Here is an 18,120-nt window from a genome sequence, read left to right as displayed (position 1 = left end):
CCACTGACCTGGTGCCCGTGGCGCTCTTGGGGGCCTCTGGGCAAATAGGGAGTAGAAACAGCTCACGGGCAAAGGCCAGCTTGCAGCCGTGTGACCTCTGGCTCACCACGTCACCTCTCCCCAATGCTGCTCATGTTCTGGATCTTTCAGGCCTACAAGAGGAAGACTGAAGCGGCGAAAAAGGAGTATCTGAAGGCTCTGGCAGCCTACAGGGCTAGCCTGGTCTCCAAGGTAACCGCTGGGCTGCTGGGCACGGTGGGACTGCTGAGGGGCAGAGCAGGCACGGAGGCCCACGGGAATGAGTGGATACTGCGGTCATTTCTCCAGAGCACCTACTGTGTGCCAGCCTCGCACTGGCCTCTACACACATACTTCATTTAATTTCATTCTTCTAACAAGAACCCAAGACTGAGAGAGGTTAAGCATCTTGCCTCAAATGATCCAGCATGCTGGGTAGCTATCCGAGGGGTCAAACCCAATTTGGCCACTCATCAAATTTGGCCTTTATTCCTGACCACACTACCTGCCTCCTTCATCAACACCAGCCGTGCCGGAGGCTCAGGATGGCGGTGGGCGTGTGGCCCAGGTGGGGGCCCGGGTGTTGTCTGGAAGCTACTACAGAGGTCGTGGCATGCGGGATAGGCCATAAAGGGCCAAGCAGAGAGGGTGCCGCACGTCAAAGGAACAGCACAAGCAGAGGCAGAGAGGCTGGGGAGGAGCATGAATAGAGGGCGGGCCCGTTGGACAAAGCTGGCCTCACTGGCGAGGCCGAGGAGTGTGGGTCCCACCGTGGGCTGGGGAGCCCCGAGGATTAAAGCAGGGGATGGTGGGATGGGCAGAGCCAAGTTCACTCAGGACCCTGGATTATCCCTGGTTAGTCGACAGATCTCCCCAAGGGGCCACAGACCCAGCCGGCGGCCATGCCAGTGGGTTGCAGAACCACCCGGTCTCCTGGCCCAGGTTCTGGCGTCTCCATCTTCTCCAGAATGACGGGTGTCTGTCTCCCTCCAGAGCTCCCCGGACCAAGGTGAGACCAAGAGCTCTCAGACCAACCCGCCAGCCAAGATGCTGCCGCCCAAACAGCCCATGTACGCCATGCCAGGCCTGGCCTCCTTCCTGACGCCCTCGGACCTGCAGGCCTTCCGCAGCGGGGCCGCGCCCGCCAGCCTCGCCCGGACGCTGGGCTCCAAGTCGCTGCTGCCAGGCCTCAGCGCGTCCCCCCCGCCACCGCCCTCCTTCCCGCTCAGCCCCCCGCTGCACCAGCAGCTGCCACTGCCACCCCACGCCCAGGGCGCCCTCCTCAGCCCACCTGTCAGCATGTCCCCCGCCCCGCAGCCCCCTGTCCTGCCCACTCCCATGGCACTCCAGGTGCAGCTGGCTATGAGCCCTTCACCTCCAGGGCCGCAGGTAAGCAGCACTGAGTAGATATGGGCCCTTCTGGGACCCCTTTGGGAGAGGGAGGCAGCTTGGGGTTTTAAATACTGGCCCCGCCACTCGCCAGCTGTGTGACCTCAGCCTAGATGCCTTACCTCTCTGAGCCTCAGCTACCGCGTCAATGAACTTGGTCTGGAACGCCTTATCTGAGACGCGCTGACTGCCGCAAAGAGTTGACAAGTTGCCACACAGATTGTTCAGATTCTTAGCGTGTTCCAGGCCCTCCTTCCCTCCTCTCTGCTGCTGCCCAGCCTCAGGTGCTGTGGCCACTGTGGCTTCTGCTTGGTCAGCCTGGCCTCGGCCCTCCCCAGAGCCTCTGAGGCCTGACCCCGCTAATGCGTCCACAGACACTGTTCCAAGACTGGCCACGCAGCATGGTGACTCCCATTTTACAGATTGGGAAACTGAGTCCCCCAAAAAGGAAAGGCCCTGAAAGCAAAATCTTTCACCCCCTGACGCAGCCAGGACAGCGCTGAATTTTTCAAATGGTGCCCTGCAGGGGATCAGGAGGAAGCATCCCAGGCCGAGTGGAGCCTGTGTATGAGCCTGAGGACGCACCTCCGTGAGCGCCTTGGCCACACACAGTCCCCATCCCCGCACCTCGCTGCCTGAGACATGCTCCCTGTTCTCTCTCCTTTGCTCACCTGCCTCCTCCCCCTTCCCCCTCGGCAGGACTTCCCTCACATCTCCGAGTTCCCCAGCGGGTCCGGATCCCGCTCGCCTGGCCCATCCAACCCCACAAACAGCGGAGACTGGGACAGCAGTTACCCCAGCGGGGAGTGTGGCATCAGCACTTGTAGGTCCGTCCTTACCCGAGCCGCGTGGGTGGAGGGCTAGTCGTGCGGTGAGAGGGTGGGAAAGAGATGGGAGGGGTAAATGGACACGGGGCTACATCCGCTGCCCGGCCCTGGCTGTTGGCCTCCCTGCTCCTCACCCTGCCAAGCCGGCCGGTGACGGTGAGTGAGCAAACATGGCACGTGCCCCGCTTCTGACATGCCTGGGCACAGGGTCTACCTGGGTGGCAGACTCAGCTCGGCGGGGCTTCTCTGCCCCACGCTCTGAGCAGGGGCAGGGGCTCCCACCGCAGCCCTCCCCCAAAGTCAGAAACCGGGGTGGCGGTCCTCCGTGGACCATCTCAGCACGTGTCAGAGCTTCTCTCACAGGGCGCTCAGGCCACAGCAGCGCCCTAGTCTATGTATTTATTTTTAGTGATATGTCATTGACATATAACGTGTTAGTTTCAGGTGTACAGCATAAGGGTTTGATACGTATACATATATTGAAATGGTCACCATAGTGAGTCCAGTTACCCTTGTCACTCATAGTTAAATTTTTTTCCTTTTGTGAGAACTGTTAAGAGTTATTCTTTTAGCAACTTTCAAATACGCAGTACGGTCTTGTTAACTCTAGTCACCGAGCTCTGCATAGCATCCCAGGCCCCGTGCGTTTTATAGCTGGGCGTTTGTGCCTTTTGACCCCCTTCATGGTTTTGCCCACCACCACGCCCCACCTCTGGCAGCCACCAGCCTGTTCTCTTTATTTATGAACTTCGACTTTTTGTTTGGGTGCGGGGAAGGGGTGATGTTTAGAATCCACGTGTAAGTGAGATCATACGACACCTGTATTTCCCGGTCTGACTGACTTCGCTTAGTATAATGCCTTCAAGGGTCATCTGTGTTGTCATAAACGAGTGCCCTATTTTAAAAATGTAAAAAAGCACCTGCCGTCCTTTAATTCTGCTTGAAATTTACAAAAGAAACTGACTAAAACAAAATGACCTGAGGAGGGGAAAGGCAGTGGGTGGAGGTGGAAGAAGGTATGGGGGGAACAAATGATAATGAAAAAAATAAAATAAACAGAATTTTAAAAAATGTATTTGTCCAAAATAAATAAAGTTAGCATTTAAAAACAAAACAAAACAAAAAGTGCCCCAAGAGCGATGGTGCTCAGAAGGACGGACACCCTGCTGCCACCTTCTCCCAGCACCGAGGACACCGCGGTCCCCTGCCGGGACTGCGGGAGGGGCTTGGTTTCTGCCGTGGGTAGTCAGGGAGGGGCCGGCACAGCCCCTCATCATCTCCAGGGGCATCCAGGGTGGGGGCTGAGGGCCCGTGAGCAGCTGTCCTGGCGCTCCCGGGGCCTGCGTGCAGGCCCCCGAGAGCCCGTGGCACCGGGCGGGGCCCCATCCGCTCTGACAGCCCCTCCTCTCTCCCACAGCCTGCTCCCCAGGGATAAATCTCTCTACCTCACCTAATCCCGCCTCCCCTCTCCTCCCTGAGGCTGCTGGAGGGGCCCAGAGCAGAAAAGAGGCCTTGGCAGGAAGCAGGGTGCCCACGAAGAGAGAACGGTGACACGCTAATGCCCCACGGCTGAGTCTCTTCCTCGACCTCTTACCAGACTCTGCAGAGGCAGCCCAATGCCCGCCGCCAGCCCAAAGAACCTGCAGGAAACTGCTGCCCCCTGACCTGCTTGCTCCAGGGTTACTGTGGACCCTGCTCCTCGTCCTGCACACCGTACCCTACGTCTGGACCTCTGGCCCCAGCCCAGGCTCATGCGGGCTGCCCCTGGAGGGGTTGCTTAGCAACAGAAACCCACCCCCAGATGCATGGGGTGGGGACCAGCCCAGCCACAGATGTGCAAATGTGGTTTTACGGTGTGAACAAGAGATTATGAAACCTATGAACTGTTGGCTCCGTGTAAGTAGTTGACTAAGTGTTTTAGAACTGTGCTGAAGACATCTGTCAGATTATTTTGTGGGGGAAAAAGTAGTTTCCTTTAAGGTAAAAAGCATTTTATATGACCCTTAGCACATGTTTTTTAAGTTTGATCTGAAGGGAGATGTGCACAAGGCAAGCGGCTGCCAAACCGTTTCAGCGTCTGTACAGCAAGGAACCGGACAGTTTTGGCCACACTCGGAGGTATCGCGCTTTTTTTTTAACCATCCGCCCATCTATTTAAAATGGCCAAGGACGACTTTCGTCTATTTATGAAGAAAACTGGAGAACAGAAATGCAGTTTCTCAGAAAGTGTGCGTGGTTTGGGGTTTGGTTTGGGTTTGGGTTCTTCATGTTGTTTGCAGCTGTTTCCCGGCCCTGGCCAGCGTCCGGCTCAGTGCCCAGTGCTTCTCTCAAATTTCTTTATAATAAAACTTCTGAAAAGTTGAAAACGTGCCTGTCTCTTACTGTGCTTTGTAGGCCAGGGCCAGGCCTCCCAAAGCGTGGCATTTGGTGGTGGCTTTGCCAGGAGCGGGCCCCTGGTGTCAGCCAGGGTTGGGTCAAGTCTCCCTTGCCGCTTGGCCACCCCCGAGGGTCTGCTGGGTAACGGGGCCTCTCCGGCCTCAGTTTTGCCATCTATGAAGGAGGATAATATGGGCACAAACACATAGGGTTCTTGTGATGATTAAAATGGGAATGGGTGCCCTGGCTGGTGTGGCTCAGTGGATTGAGCGCCAGCCTGCAAACCGAAGGGCCGCCGGTTCAATTCCCAGTCAGGGCACAGACCTGGGTTGCTGCCCGAGTCCCCAGTAGGGGACATGTGAGAGGCAACCACACATTGACATTTCTCTCCCTCTCTTCTCCCTCCCTTCCCCTCTCTAAAAGTAAATAAATAAAATCTTTTTAAAAATAAATAAAATAAAATGGGAATGGGCATGGGTGCTAGGCACACAGGTAGTGATACTTAAAAAAAAAAAAAAGGAAAAAGTAATATTGTCACTCTTAACTGTACCTGGAAAAAATAACAATCTCCTGGTATGGAGGAGCTGTAAGGAGGCTGCCCTGCTGTTGGGCCCACGACACAGCTATTTCGGGGTGACCTAGATAGAGGAGTTCCCACCGATCAGGCAGCTCTCAGGGCCTCTGGTCCTCCAGTCATGTAACCCCCACTTCAGCCCCGGAAGGGGGTGCAATGTCTCTGTGAGCAGTTTCCTCACTGGGGGGCATTTTGTAATCCACGCCTGAAAAAGAAAAAGGAAAACCAAGCCGACAGACAAAACCAGCACGTTGTCCTGTCGGGAGCGTTGTTGCAACGTGAAACATGAATATTTCATGGGGTTACAATTTCCTTCCGACCAGGAGCTTGTCAGGAGCACAGTGACAACCCAGCCAGTGTGATGCTCAGCTACCGTTCCTACATTGGAGAAAACAGCATCGCCAGGGCGGGTCCGCGTGGACAGCCCACAGGAACAAGACGCAAGGCTTTCAGTTCCCGCGTTGGAGGTGGAGGCCCCGCCTGCCCCCTCCGCGCGGCACGAGGAGCCCTGGAGTCCTTTGGAAGTGCCCGAGCACCAAAGCTGGCCCGTCCGCCTCAAGGGACGCTCAGAGACGCCCGCGCAGAGTCTAAATCCCCTGCCTCCAGATGGCAAGGGTTTGCCAAGTGGGTGCCTCCAGTGGCCCCAGAGAGCAGGAGCAGAGCCAGTGGTCAGTGGAAGGCACCAGAAGGCCGATTTCGGGGCCATGGGGTAAACATCGCCAACTGTGGTGGACGCTGTTGGCTCCTCACCTAGGTCCCATTATTGGCCAGCGCCCATCCCCCAGCTCCTGAGCGCTGGCTGTTCCCTGTCCACAGCCACCCACTTTGTCCCAGTCGTTGCCCTTGACTGGGAGGTGACGGTGGGCTAGTCATGGGATGAGAGGGCGGGAAAGAGATGGGACATCCCCCCAGAGCTGCCCCCAACTAGTGACCAAATAACGGAGCAGCCAGCTCTATGGCACCACGCGCGCTGCCCAGCCCCCCAGGGTCAGGCCACAGCAGGTCCCCAGCTGCAACGGCGTCCTCGGCCACCTCTCACCCAGCCCCTTCCCTCCCCTCCCTCCCCATAAGTCACTGGAACTGCATCCCCACCTCGGGCTCAGCCTGTTTCTAGGGAAACAAACCTGCGGTACCAGCTTAGTGCAGTGAGGCCACATCACTGAAGTCCCTCTTTCACTGGCTCCGGCCCGACCTGCAAATGCAAGATGTACAGCCCCTGAAACGCACCCAGAGCTGGCCCAGGGGAGGCTGGGTTTCCCACGTCTTCACAAAGAAGTCCTCTTCCTGGGAACGGTCTGCAGCTTGCTTTCTAGGCCATCCTGCAATGGTGACGGGCACAGCCCAAGGAGCCACCGTGGGCCCAGTGCCACACCCACTGTCAAAGCACTGAGGCTTCAGCCACAGAGGCCCCCACCCCAAAGCTGCTCCCAAAGCTGCCACCCTGGGTTCCACGGCCTCGCCAAGGACTGGCTGCCACCGCGGCCGTGGCACCCTGATCTGACAAGGCCAGGCTGTGGTCTGGGCCCGCCGCACCTCGAGGCCACATGGTAGTGCCGGGACCCCAGACAGAGCCCTGACATTGTGAGAGCCTCGGGCCCTGCCTGCAGCCTGCCCACGGCCCACGGAGCTGGCCCCGGGACCAGAATCACCTGCCCTTCCCAGCTGAAGGGCACCTGCTTCGAATCTCCATCTCGCGGGTCCCCCATATCCGCACTGGGGTCCTCACAGGAGGCACAGCCAGGCAAAGGCCAAGCTGTCCTCCCCGGAAGGAAGGCATGGGTAGTCCCAACATCGCCCAGCCGTAATCCCTCCCACCTGAACTTCCACAGACGACCAGAAAGTTTGAAAGGACTCACATGTTATTACAGACTCAGGATTTCTTTTAATTACCCAACACATCAGTTGTTGCTTAGCTCTGCTCCCCAAATTGCCTGAAACTAATAATTCCAAACCCGCCTGATGCTGGAGGGTAAGCTTTCACTCAGAAGGGGCTGTGTGGGGCATGGGGAGGAGGCAGGGAGGGAGGGAGGCTTTGGCCACAGCCCACCCAGGAGAATATTGACTCCACTGCATACACGTCGGATGGCCTTGGGCAAGTTTCTTACCCCTCCATCTCCTCATTTATAACAGGGTGATAGTAATAGTCTCCTTTTCAAAGGATTGTTGTAACAATGAGTTAATACACACAAAGACCTCATAACAGTAATTATTATTATTGTTGTTATTTAATCTCCACACCAGAAGGTAAAATTTCTTATGTACTAGTCAGAATGTGCTAGGGTCTGCTGCAGTAACAACTCCTGACATCTGAGTGGCTTTAACACGAAGTTTACTTCTGGCTCACTCTGTCCCACCGCACACACGCCGGGGGCCCCCAGAGTACCATGAATCTACCCCTGCCTCCAAGGGATGGGACAGAGTCCAGCAGAGTACTGGGCAGGAGGCCAGTCAAGAGACAAGGGTCATGGAGGTCAGCTGAGATTTGGCCGTTTCCCTCGGCTATGGGCTGAACTGTGCCCTCTCAAAAGTCCTATGTTGAAGTCGTCTCCCCCAGAGTGATGTGATTTGGAGATGGGACCTTTGGGAGATAGTTGGGTTTAGACAAGGTCATGACCGTGGGTCCTCACGATGGTGTTGATGCTCTTGTAAGAAGGGACGCCAGACAGCTTGTCTCTTCCTTTGTTTCTGTCTCGCTGTCTCTCTGTCTCTCTCTCTGCCATGTGAGGACACAGGGAGGAGGCAGCCATCTGCAGCCTGAGCTCTCACCAGACACCAGCGGCCCCACGATCTTGGACACCCAGCCTCCAGAACCGTGAGGCACACTCTGTTGGGGAAGCCCCGGGTGGTGGTATCTTTTTAGGGCGCCCGAGCTGACTAATATCCCCTCAGAATGAGCAAGGGCTCTGGAGGGACAGGGAAAGGGAGGCAGGACCCCGAGGAGCCGGAGCCGCAGGGCCCAGCAGGGCCCAGCAGTGTGAAATCACGCCTGTGGGACCCGACACAGTAATTTCATGCTGTTTTATGACAGCAATTAGCGTCTACACGGGAGGAGGAATGTTAATGTCCAAGGTCCTTGACTTCAATTTTTAAACTTCAGTACTACATGTGCGCAGCTTAAAAAGTCAACTGGCTGGGCCATGCAGCTCACCACGACACGGCTCTCCTCCGCTGTCCCTGACCCCCCCAGCTCGCAGAACACACTCGGCTCATTTAGCTCTTTCCTCTGTTATTTAACAAATAAACGTGCATGTACGGCCATTGCTTGCTTTATCCATGTTTATATATTATTTACGCACTTCTCTTATCCCCCAACTAAGGAACGCCTACACCACTCACTGACGGCCTCCTACGTGGCAGGCATTTTACACAGAGTCTGTTTTATTTCTCACACCCACGCTGTGAAATAGCTGCCGCGGGCCCCATCCTGCAAACGAGAAAACAGAGGCACAGAGAGATGGAGGAACCGACCCCAGAACAAGTCAGTGGCAGGATCAGGGTCTGCCCCCCTACCTGCTGGCCTCCGTGCGCACACGGGGCTCACACACAGGCCCTCGGGTTTCTCGGCCTGGAAGCTACATGCATTCGGGGCTGGACCATCCTTTTCGGGCGGCGATGTGAGGGAGGCACTATCCTGTGCACCAAAGGAAGTTTAACGACATCACTGCCTCTACCTGCTACATGACAGCAGCACCCTGCCCATCCAGGTGTGACAACCAAAAACCTCCCCAGGCATTGCCAAGTGACCCCTAGAAGGCAAAGCCACCCCAGCCGAGAACCGCCGATATGTCAGAAGCTTTGGCCGGGCTCTCGGATGCTGGTTAGGCTGGGAAACAGGGCCCTGCCTTTCGGGGTCCCGCTTTGGCTGATGCCCTCCCTACAGGGTCAGTGCCCCCTGGACATACCCCCTGGAGTGCCCCACCTTTCTGAAGCGCTTTGTACTTTCCAGGGCCTGCGTGGGTTTGGGACCAGTTCTCTTGGCTGCTGAAGTGCGTGTGTTTCTACCCGAGAGGCGGCCAAAGGTGTCGTCCTGGGCCAAGGGAGGCGGGCCAAGCCAGACTTGCAAACTGCGTGGCCTGGGCGCACACACGCACCCAAGGCCCCGCCGCTGCGGGAGGGTCCTCCGAGGGGGAAGGAAGGGTGGTGGGCTCCGGGCAGGGCCTCCCTTTATATCTTGACTCACCCCGCAAATACTAGGGCTGCCCTGCCCCAGCCCGCAGCTGCAGCTGGCACTGGTGGGGATATGTTTATAAGTCACATATCAGTCTGAAGTGATTTAGTCACTTGTTTTTGTGGGGGGGAAAAAAGAGGATTGAGTGCTCATACGCCTCTCTCTTTGCTGCTTCTTCCCCAATCTCCCAAGAAAGCTCCAAAATAAGTGTGGTTAAATCCATATTCCATGTTTACATTATCATCATGTAAACTAATATTTACTGATGGGCCATGTTGTGTTCTTTCATTATATTTTTCCCTTGAATCAATGTTTGTGTTTTGTTCTTTGTGTGTTTAATTTTCCTGTGTCCCTCATTTGTCCCCAAATCTCACAAAATGAGGAACTCGCTCTGCCTATACAGCCAGACACTCTGTGCCCCAGGGCAAGCGCTCTCTCTCTCTCTCTCCCGCGCCCCGCCCCCACCCCCACGCAGCCTTACAGCGCCATCTGAAGCTTCCTTTTAAGGTTACTTAGCAAATCCCCTTGCTCTTCTCCACCAAAGGGTCTTCTTTCTGGATCCCATCTCCTCCTCTTCCTTGTTTTGCTCCTTGTGGTGGTGGAACGCATCTGCCAGTAGCTTTCTAAGAAAAGGCAGATGGGAAAGAAGCTCGCAGATTTGCCAATGTTTTTATTCTCCCCTCACACTTGTTTGGCAGGTTGACAGGGGGTGATGTCTGGGTTGAAAGCAACCTTCTCTGCGAATTCCGACGGCATGGCTTCACTACCCTCTAGCTTCCAGCATGGCTGTTGGAAAACCCACTGTTACTCTGCCTGCCACTCCTTTGTGTGTCAGCTGGATTCTTCCCCTTCTCTGGGAGCTTTTAGGTTGTCTCCTTGTCTGCGATGTCTTGAAAACGCAGTGACGTACATGTAGGTGGGTCTTTTTTATGATCTTGGCCCTAGGAAGACCCTTCCAATCTGAAGGGTGCCAGATGGCTCTTCCTCCCACTTCTTACTCCTTGACCCACTGCGAGAGGACTGTGGGTAAGTAGAGAGCATCTCTGCCCAGTCCCCTTGGGCATTTAAGTTCAATGTGTTTTAAAGCATTTAAGTTCAATGTGTTTTAAAGCACCGGGGTGGCCAAAACAAGTTTGCCAGCCAAATGCAGCCTCTGAGCGTCTAGTTTGTGCTCTCCACTGAAGATATGGTTGAGTATAGATTTCGAAGGGACAGACCTGGTTTTGAATCTTAGCTTATCTGTAAAATGCAGTTGATTTCAAACCTTACAACAAAGCTGTTGTAAGGAATATATGAAATAATGCAAGGAAAATGCTTAGTGCAGGGCATGGCATGTAGTGTTTAATTTGTAACAGCTGTTATTATTGTGGTGCATCAGAAGTAGTGACGGTGATTTTTTTTGTTTTAAAGTACTCTTGAGCCAAGCTTTGAGATCACTCATGTGCAGGACAGTGGCGCCACCTGGTGGTTATAATTAAGAACTGCAGTGTAGCGGACCTAACAATAATTGGGAGCTACATTGGCCTTTAGGTTCAGACAATGATATTCTCCATTACCTTGCAAAAGGAAGTCAAGAAGATTTAAGACGTTAAGGGAAAGAGCCAGGATTCGAACCAGCGACCTGATTTCATAGCTATTGCCCTGAACCGTACTGCTGTTATGCACACAGCACAGTGTCTGACCCACAGCCACCTGGCTCCATCAAGTGTAGGATTTCCCTTCTCTTGGTGAGCCAGCAAGACAAGGGCAGAGGGAACGGGAGGGGGGAACTCAGCCTCCACAGACACAGGATTTTGCACAAAATTCTGAATTTGTGCAAAGAAAAAAAAGAGAAAATTAAAGGCTTATTTTAATTTCAGCATACGTGCAAGTTTTGTGTTGTACAGTTTAGGCATTGTTTTTGAGTTACATAGTAGAGGTGCTCCATATAATTTTTTTCAGGCTTGAGCCCTCCAAAGGTCATAATAGGGCCGGTTTTCTGTTACATGCAGCCAGATCCTCTGCGAGTCCATCAGAGATCATGAAAACTCCCTTCTTGCCACAAATCCCAAATCTGTATCCCACGGGCCCAGGGCCTCATCCTTTTGTCTTCCGTGGAAAAGACCTGCTGAGACCCCAAGCCAGTGGTCAGTGATCATAGGCCTCAGCAATGCCCACATGGTGGTTTTAAGTTCTTCTATGGCACAAGACACCTTAAATGAACCCGGACGTGGCAGAGGACCAGACCAATGTCTGGAGCTGCCATTGGCAGGGATCAGACAGGAGCCAGGCTGTGCTGCACCTGAGCCACTAGAGGGCGCCTGACTCCAGCCAACCTTACCTGACTCCCCGGTTCCAGCAGGGACTGGGACTGAGCTTTTTTTCCAAACCATCCAAGGTGATTCTAATATAGTCTTCCTGCTGTCCCTAATCCCCACTTCCAATTCACACACACACACACACACACACGCACGCACGCACACACGCACAGGCACACGCAGACAGCCAGTCTACAGACCAGCTGACCGGGCTGGCTGCTCACCCATTTCCTTGTTGAGTATATTATCAGGGCCCTGGGGATGATCAGTCCCACTCTCCCACTCCTCCAGGGGCCCCTCCAAGCCCGTCCTTCTTCCTGGTGACTTCTGGGTCATCCTGGGGTTTGGAAAACCTCTTTATCACCCCTAATACACCTCATTCCATCCTTGCAATTGCACTGCCTGGGAACAAGGCAATGGGCGCGGGTTATGGTCTCCTTGGCAGAAGAGGAAACTGAGGCGCAGACAGATGGAATGATTGCCACACCAATGGCAGCCCTGGGGAAAGAGCCAGGACACCTGATCACTGAATCCCTCCCGGACCTGCCTGAATTGGAGCCTATTGACGGGTGAGGGATCCTCCCCGACATTCAGCACGTAATGGAAGGTGCAGATTCACAAACAAGTCCTCACGACAGCTTCTTCCCAATCACTGACTTGCCGTGCCACCTTGGGAAGTCTCTTCTCCTCTGTAGAGTTTAAAGATGGCTTCTGGGTCTCCCTCAGAGACGTCTGTGACTACCCGACTGGGGCCTGAGCCATCTACACCCTTTGGGGCTGCTGAGGCCATCGATCCAAGTCTGCAGGGCTAATGACAGCACTGCAGTGCCACAAGCCTCCACTCTGAGCTTCTGTGACTGGCCTCTCCATCAGCTTCAGCGTATAACGTAATCCTTGCCACCCCTCCCCCCAAGGGGCTACCTGGTTCTACTACCGTCCCCATTGTACAGATGAGGAAACTGAGGCTCAGAGAGGTGAAATAAGTGACTGAGCGAGACTGGGGCCCAGGAAGACCTAACTTCAAAGGATGGGCTCTTTCTCCTACCATTGGCTGCTCAGGAAAGCTTCTGGAAGTCAGCTTTAGAGATGTGGGGTCGGCCCCTTCGAGGTTTGTGGCCTTTGAGCTGCCCCTCACTAGGTATGATGGGAACAACAAGAGAGGGACGATGGAGCCTGGACCAGCATGGCCCAGAGGCCCCGAGCCCCTCTCGCCCGCCCCCCACCAATCCAGCATCCTGGGCCCACAAGCAGACACTGCAGTCCCGCCAGAGCCTGTGAGCAGATGCAGGTTTATTAATGCACAGACCGTAGCTTCCTGAACCCTTGCCCCAAACACGAGCCCCCAAACCAGGCCTGGGAACGGGCAGCCCTGAGCAGTGCCCCCAACCTGCCCCCCTCATTCCCCAGGAGTCCAGAAAAGCCCAAACACCGATACAGAGCCGAGGGCCCTGGCCTGCGGAGGACGGGAGGGTCCACAGGCTTCTCTGCAGAAACACAGTCCGTACGGCCCCAGCAGGGCTTGAAAGAGCAAGTGTGAAGCTGGACCCAAGTATTCAGGGGGCAGGGAAAGCGGACCCTGTCAGAAGCGAACTTCCGGGGGCAGAACTGGCCTGGGGAGGCCAGGTCACAACTCCAAGCGCTCCAGGGCCATGGAAACAAAGGTAGGAGAGCAGCAGCCCCTCCGGCTCTGTCTGGATGTCATCATGGAGTCCCTCCCCAGCCTGGAGGGGCCCGGGACGTTCTCTCCATGCTCCCAGGGGCAGGGGGCCACGAGCCCTCAGCTTCTACCCACCCCCAGCCAGCACGAGGGCCCAGAGACCCAGTGTGGTACCAAACTTCTGTAATGAGCTACATGCAAACCTCTTCTGCCACGCAAGCCGAGGAGGGGCTTATTATCACACAGACCGTACCAGGCGGGAGCCCTGGACTTGCGCCTCTCGCCCTGGGAAATGCTGGTCGATAAGCAGCCTGTCTCCTGGACCTGCCTGTCTGCCCTGGGGAAATCTGCCTGGTCATCCAAAGGCTTCCATGCTCAATGTCCCCTGAGCCTGCGGCGGGCCCTGGTGGGGGGAGCAGCCACACCAATCCGCAGGGTGTGGCAGCAGCTTTATCTCGCCAGCCCCAGGGCTCCGGCACGGTGACCCCTCAGCACCCTGCGCGCCCTGAAAGCCCTAAACGCAATGCCAGCCCAGGCTCGGGCACACGCAAACGCAGGGGCCGTCCTAACTCCGCTTAGCTCTTCTTCACACCCCCGGCCCCTGGCCACCTGGTCAGTGGCTTCCCGGCCAAAGGCTCCAGTCCCTCCCATCTCCTCCTCTTCTCTTGGTCCAGAAGGGGAGCTAGTGGGACAGATGGGAGGAGACAGGAGCGCTGCATCCTGGTAGATGCAAATCGAGCACGCCTGTTTCCTCTACTGCCATCCAGAACACCTGTAAGCAGGGGACAGTGTGTGTGCTGGCTCAAAACAGTGACAGGAAGGGACTTTGCACTGCCTGAGGGCATCTCCCTCGCTGCTGGCTCCCTGCAGGGATCTGTCGGCCCAGCAGCCAGAGGTTAAAATAAAGCGGGTGAGGGAAGCAGGAAAGGGGCTGAGATTTAATTAATATTCTGGTTTGGTGGCTTCTCCCAAAACACACAAAAGCCCAGGGAGGGAGTGACCTAGGGACAAGGTGAAGGAGTGGATGACGATGAGGGACAGGCGCAGATTAGGGCTTTCCCTGCCCCTGGGCGGAGCTCCAGGAGGGTTTCCAGCACATTCGATCCCTCTGGGCACCTCCACTGCCCAGCACGGGCACCACGGGAAGCCTCTTCAATGTTCGCAGTGTGGGTGTGAGCTGGGACCCAGGGCTCCAGGTGCAGAGTCCAGGCCTCCTTGGCCGCCCTGCCCGGCACTGCAGAAAGGTGGGTCTTCGCGTCCTCAGCGGGAACTCCTGGCTCTGCAGAGAGACAGCAAGAGGGTCGGGTGAAGCAGGGAGGGAGGGAGGGTGCACAGACGGACGCTTGGCCACGTTCAAGGCAGCGTTTGAGCTTCAGGGGCAAGATCCTCCCATCCACTGCCCAACCTCCAGGGTAGCTCCGTCCCATGACTGGCCCGATGGGATCAGAGACGAGACCCTGAGGCCTCTTCTGGCCCTCACAAAGCACGGCTTCATTTTCCCTCTGGTTGCTGCCTCTGCTCATTTGCACATGCTGTTCCCTTTGCCCAGTTCACCACTTCCCTTCCTTCCGCCTCCCCTACGAACAGCTGGCTCACCCCTTTCCATCCCTCCGGCCATTAAGACCTCCATCCCCGCAGCACTCATTTCCAGATCCCCTATGCAACCGGCAGCATTCACCCCCAGCCCAGCACCCAGCAGGCCAACACTGTCATTGGCTATGTTTACATGGGGACGGGAAGGGGATTCCTCTCCTCCTCCCGGGGCTGGGTTGGCTCCCCCAGCCCACACTGAGCTAGGATCAAGGCAGAAACCCTGTTAGCATCGCCAGGCACAGGGTTTGCCCTGTGAAGACTGGCCTCGCAGGAGAAAGATCCTGTCTTGTAGATACTTCATCCTGAGACAGTGAGGACCACTTGCCTTTAACCCAGCTCCCTTCACCGCCTGCTCATCGCTCTCCCAGCTCCATCACGGGCGGGGGCGGGGAGGGGACAGAGGGAGGGGGACCAACGGTTGGAGCCGACTGACAGGAGGGTCTCAGAAAAAGGGCTGAGGGCTGGGGGACAGGCCAAGAGCGAGAGGGCGGCAGTGAGACGGTGGTCGGCCATCCCAGGTGAACTCAGTGCTGACCTGTGAGCTCTTGGGGGAAAGGGGCAAGGAGAGTTTTGCTTGACATTTGAGCCACAAGACTTACTTAATGAACTGTAAATCGAGGGTTTACTCCCATGGTGTTTGCTCCATTCCTCCGGACAGGGTGAGTCCCTGCTGCATCCCTAGATCCCAGCCAAGTAGGCGCTCGGTAAATGTTGCTCAGATGAGTAAGTGAGCGAAGCCCCCAGACTCACCTGACAAAAAGCAGGTGCTCTGCAAATGCTGAGCTAATGAGAGGCATGTGCGTGCGCACACACGCGTGCACTGGGGAGGGTTACGAGCTGTCCAAACCACAGTTAGGTCCCTGCCTCTGATGGGGGATGGGCCTCAATTAAGCACAGAACCGAGGCCCCGGAGGCAGCGGGCCCTTCTATCCAACATTCCAACAGTCCGGTGCCCAGAGCCTCCCTGGGACTCCCGCCCCCTCCTCCCAGCCGTACCTGTAGATGAGGGTCAGGTGAGGAGGTGGACGAAGAGGATAGCCAGGCCAATGTTAAGCAGGATCACCATGCAGATGAGGACGGTGTTGGGGACCTGGGAGCAGCGGAGAGAGGCTGCCTGAGTCCCCACGGCCTCTGAGTCCCCCCCACCCCCACCCCCATTCCAACAGGGGAGACAGAGGAGCAGGAACTTCCAGAAGGACCCTCCTGAGAGCACCTTCCTGTTTCGCTCCCTGCTGTGACCACACCTGGACAACAGACCATCAGAGCTGGGAGAATTCTTGAAAATAAATAACCACAGCACTCAGGGTCCAGAGAGGGGCAAGGACGTGCCCCAAAGCAGAATGCTGGGCCTGGAACCCAGGAACGTGGCCTTCCCCACTAATGCCACACTCATCAGTCCCAGGGCACCTGGCTTCACTCATTGTTGCTGCAATTCCTGCTCCCAGCCTCCTCTAACAAACCTGGAGGCCCAGGACCCAAGCCCTGCTAGGCCCTTCCCGCGCCCCCCAGGAAGCCCTCCCTGCTACACCTTGTAGCTGTGTTGCTGGGGCCCCGCTGGGAACCCCCTGACCCTGCAGGTGCACCCCCTCCATCCCCAGCTGCTCCCTTTTCCAAAGAACTGCCCGCCCCTGCGCCTCTCAACCAGAGAGCAGGTACAAAGATCAGCCCTCTGCCCCACCATGGCGGGTACTGCAGTGTAATTTTCACTGCCAAGTCTACAGGCATCAGGCTGTGCTCGACTAAGCCCACATCCCTGCTAGGGTCTCTCCCTGCTCAGTTCTGTCCCATCACCCTCCCCACCGAATCACCCACACTCGAATCCTGCCTGAAGCTCAGCCCCCTGTAGGATCGGACCTTGGACACCTCCTTCTGCCAACTGCCTCACCTCCTCCACCTCCACCTCGGCCTCGGCCACCAGCGCTGCCTCTTTGCGAGACTTCTTCTTGGCCCCGGCCTTGGTCAGCCCTCGGGCCTCAGTCTTGCGGGCCTTGGCCTTGGGCTCGGCTTTGGGGACGATGGGCTTGGGCTCCAGCTTGGCGGGGGTCTCGGGCGCGGGCTCCGGGGTCCGAAGCGCGGGGACCTCCACTGGGGCTGTGGCCGGGCTCGGGGGCGCGGAGTCAGACTCGCAGGCCTCGGGCGAGGGCTCTTCCTCTACGGGCGGCGGCGTGGAGGGGACCGTGCGCACCGCGTAGCTGTGGTACCCCTGGTACAGCGCCACTTCCGGCTCCCGCGGGGACGCGGGTGGCGCCTGCAGCGCCTCGATGGCCATGTGCTCGGTGGCCGGGCGCGCTGGGCTGCGGCGGCCACCGGACGGCGTGACCGGCCGGCTGCCCTCGGTGCCGGACTCGCCGTTCCAGGAGCCTGGGCTCAGCAGGCCGTCCTTGGTCGCCCCCGGACGGGGCCGCTTGGGCTGCGGGGGAGTTCCGGCCGGCGAAGGGGGGCCCCCGTCGGGCCGAGGGGTCTCGCGCTCGTGCAGCTGCGGGCTCTCGCGGGGCCGCTCCGGGAGGCCAGCGGCACCGGGGACCCGGTCTGGGGGCTCCAGCAGACTCTCCGAGTTCTCTAGGATCTCCTGGAGCAGTCGGCGCTTCTGATACTCCGGACCTGCCAGGGATAATAACCGGAGGTGAGTTCGAATCTCAGTCCCAGCGCAGCGCTGGGCGATCCTGGGCAAGCTGCTTCACCTCGCTGAGCCTCGTTTATTTACCCAGGAGCACTTACTCACCATCTACTCTGTGCCAAGCACTGTCTGAAGCAATTTCCAAATATTAGCCCATGTAATAGCGTTAACACTCCTATGAGGTCAATGCTATTAACCCCCATATTATAGATGAAGAAAGGGAGGCTCAGAGAGATGAAAATCACTCTGAATAATTAGTATATTAAATACTAATAAATGGACTAATTGGATGAAAAAATGCGGGGCCGGTCACACAGTGAGAGCTACTGCTGTGGCCCCCCGCCCCCCAAGGCAGAGGCAGGCAGTGTCATTCATCCTGGGACCAGCAGGGGGAGCGCTGGAACCAGAAGCAACTTAGCCTCCCCAGGCAAAGCTCTGTGTTACAAGCTCTGACGTTCAGAAACCAAATCCGATCGTGCCACTCATCTTAAAACACGTCATGTCGGGAAAAACAATATCCCATCCTGGGGGGCTCCCATCACTCTATCCAAGTGCAAGGTCTGTATCAGAGCCAAGAGGTCCTCCTTACTCTGCAGCCTCATTT

At 56.6% G+C, this 18,120-nt stretch overlaps 2 protein-coding genes across 4 annotated transcripts in view; one reads left to right on the top strand and one right to left on the bottom strand.

The window, feature by feature from the left end:
* Nucleotides 1-4,546, top strand: part of TOX2 (TOX high mobility group box family member 2) — a 106,827-nt gene extending 102,281 nt beyond the window's left edge. Inside the window, exons 6-9 of one of the 3 annotated variants that reach the window (XM_054573401.1) lie at nucleotides 151-231; nucleotides 1,012-1,407; nucleotides 2,107-2,234; nucleotides 3,832-4,546. In XM_054573401.1, the coding sequence (XP_054429376.1) occupies nucleotides 151-231; nucleotides 1,012-1,407; nucleotides 2,107-2,234; nucleotides 3,832-3,898 (672 nt within the window). In that variant the 3' untranslated portion in view covers nucleotides 3,899-4,546. Of the gene's footprint in view, nucleotides 1-150; nucleotides 232-1,011; nucleotides 1,408-2,106; nucleotides 2,235-3,651 lie in introns of all 3 variants that reach the window. The other 2 variants (XM_054573400.1, XM_054573402.1) reach the window with 2 other exon arrangements.
* Nucleotides 4,547-13,126: 8,580 nt separating this feature from the next.
* JPH2 (junctophilin 2) overlaps nucleotides 13,127-18,120 on the bottom strand; it is a 57,399-nt gene continuing 52,405 nt past the window's right edge. Inside the window, exons 4-6 of the mRNA XM_054573721.1 lie at nucleotides 16,785-17,500; nucleotides 15,896-15,989; nucleotides 13,127-14,585 (exon numbers count right to left, since the gene is read on the bottom strand). Coding sequence (XP_054429696.1) covers nucleotides 15,909-15,989; nucleotides 16,785-17,500 — 797 coding nt within the window. The 3' untranslated portion in view covers nucleotides 13,127-14,585; nucleotides 15,896-15,908. The remainder of the gene's footprint in view (nucleotides 14,586-15,895; nucleotides 15,990-16,784; nucleotides 17,501-18,120) is intronic.

Source organism: Pteronotus mesoamericanus, unplaced genomic scaffold, assembly GCF_021234165.1.
Source record: "Pteronotus mesoamericanus isolate MK-2021 breed Mesoamerican mustached bat unplaced genomic scaffold, CSHL_Meso_final contig_25, whole genome shotgun sequence".
In the NCBI taxonomy this organism is placed as follows: domain Eukaryota; kingdom Metazoa; phylum Chordata; class Mammalia; order Chiroptera; family Mormoopidae; genus Pteronotus; species Pteronotus mesoamericanus.
Note: the sequence above shows the minus strand (reverse complement) of the source record. Positions and strands in the feature narration are given on the sequence as shown.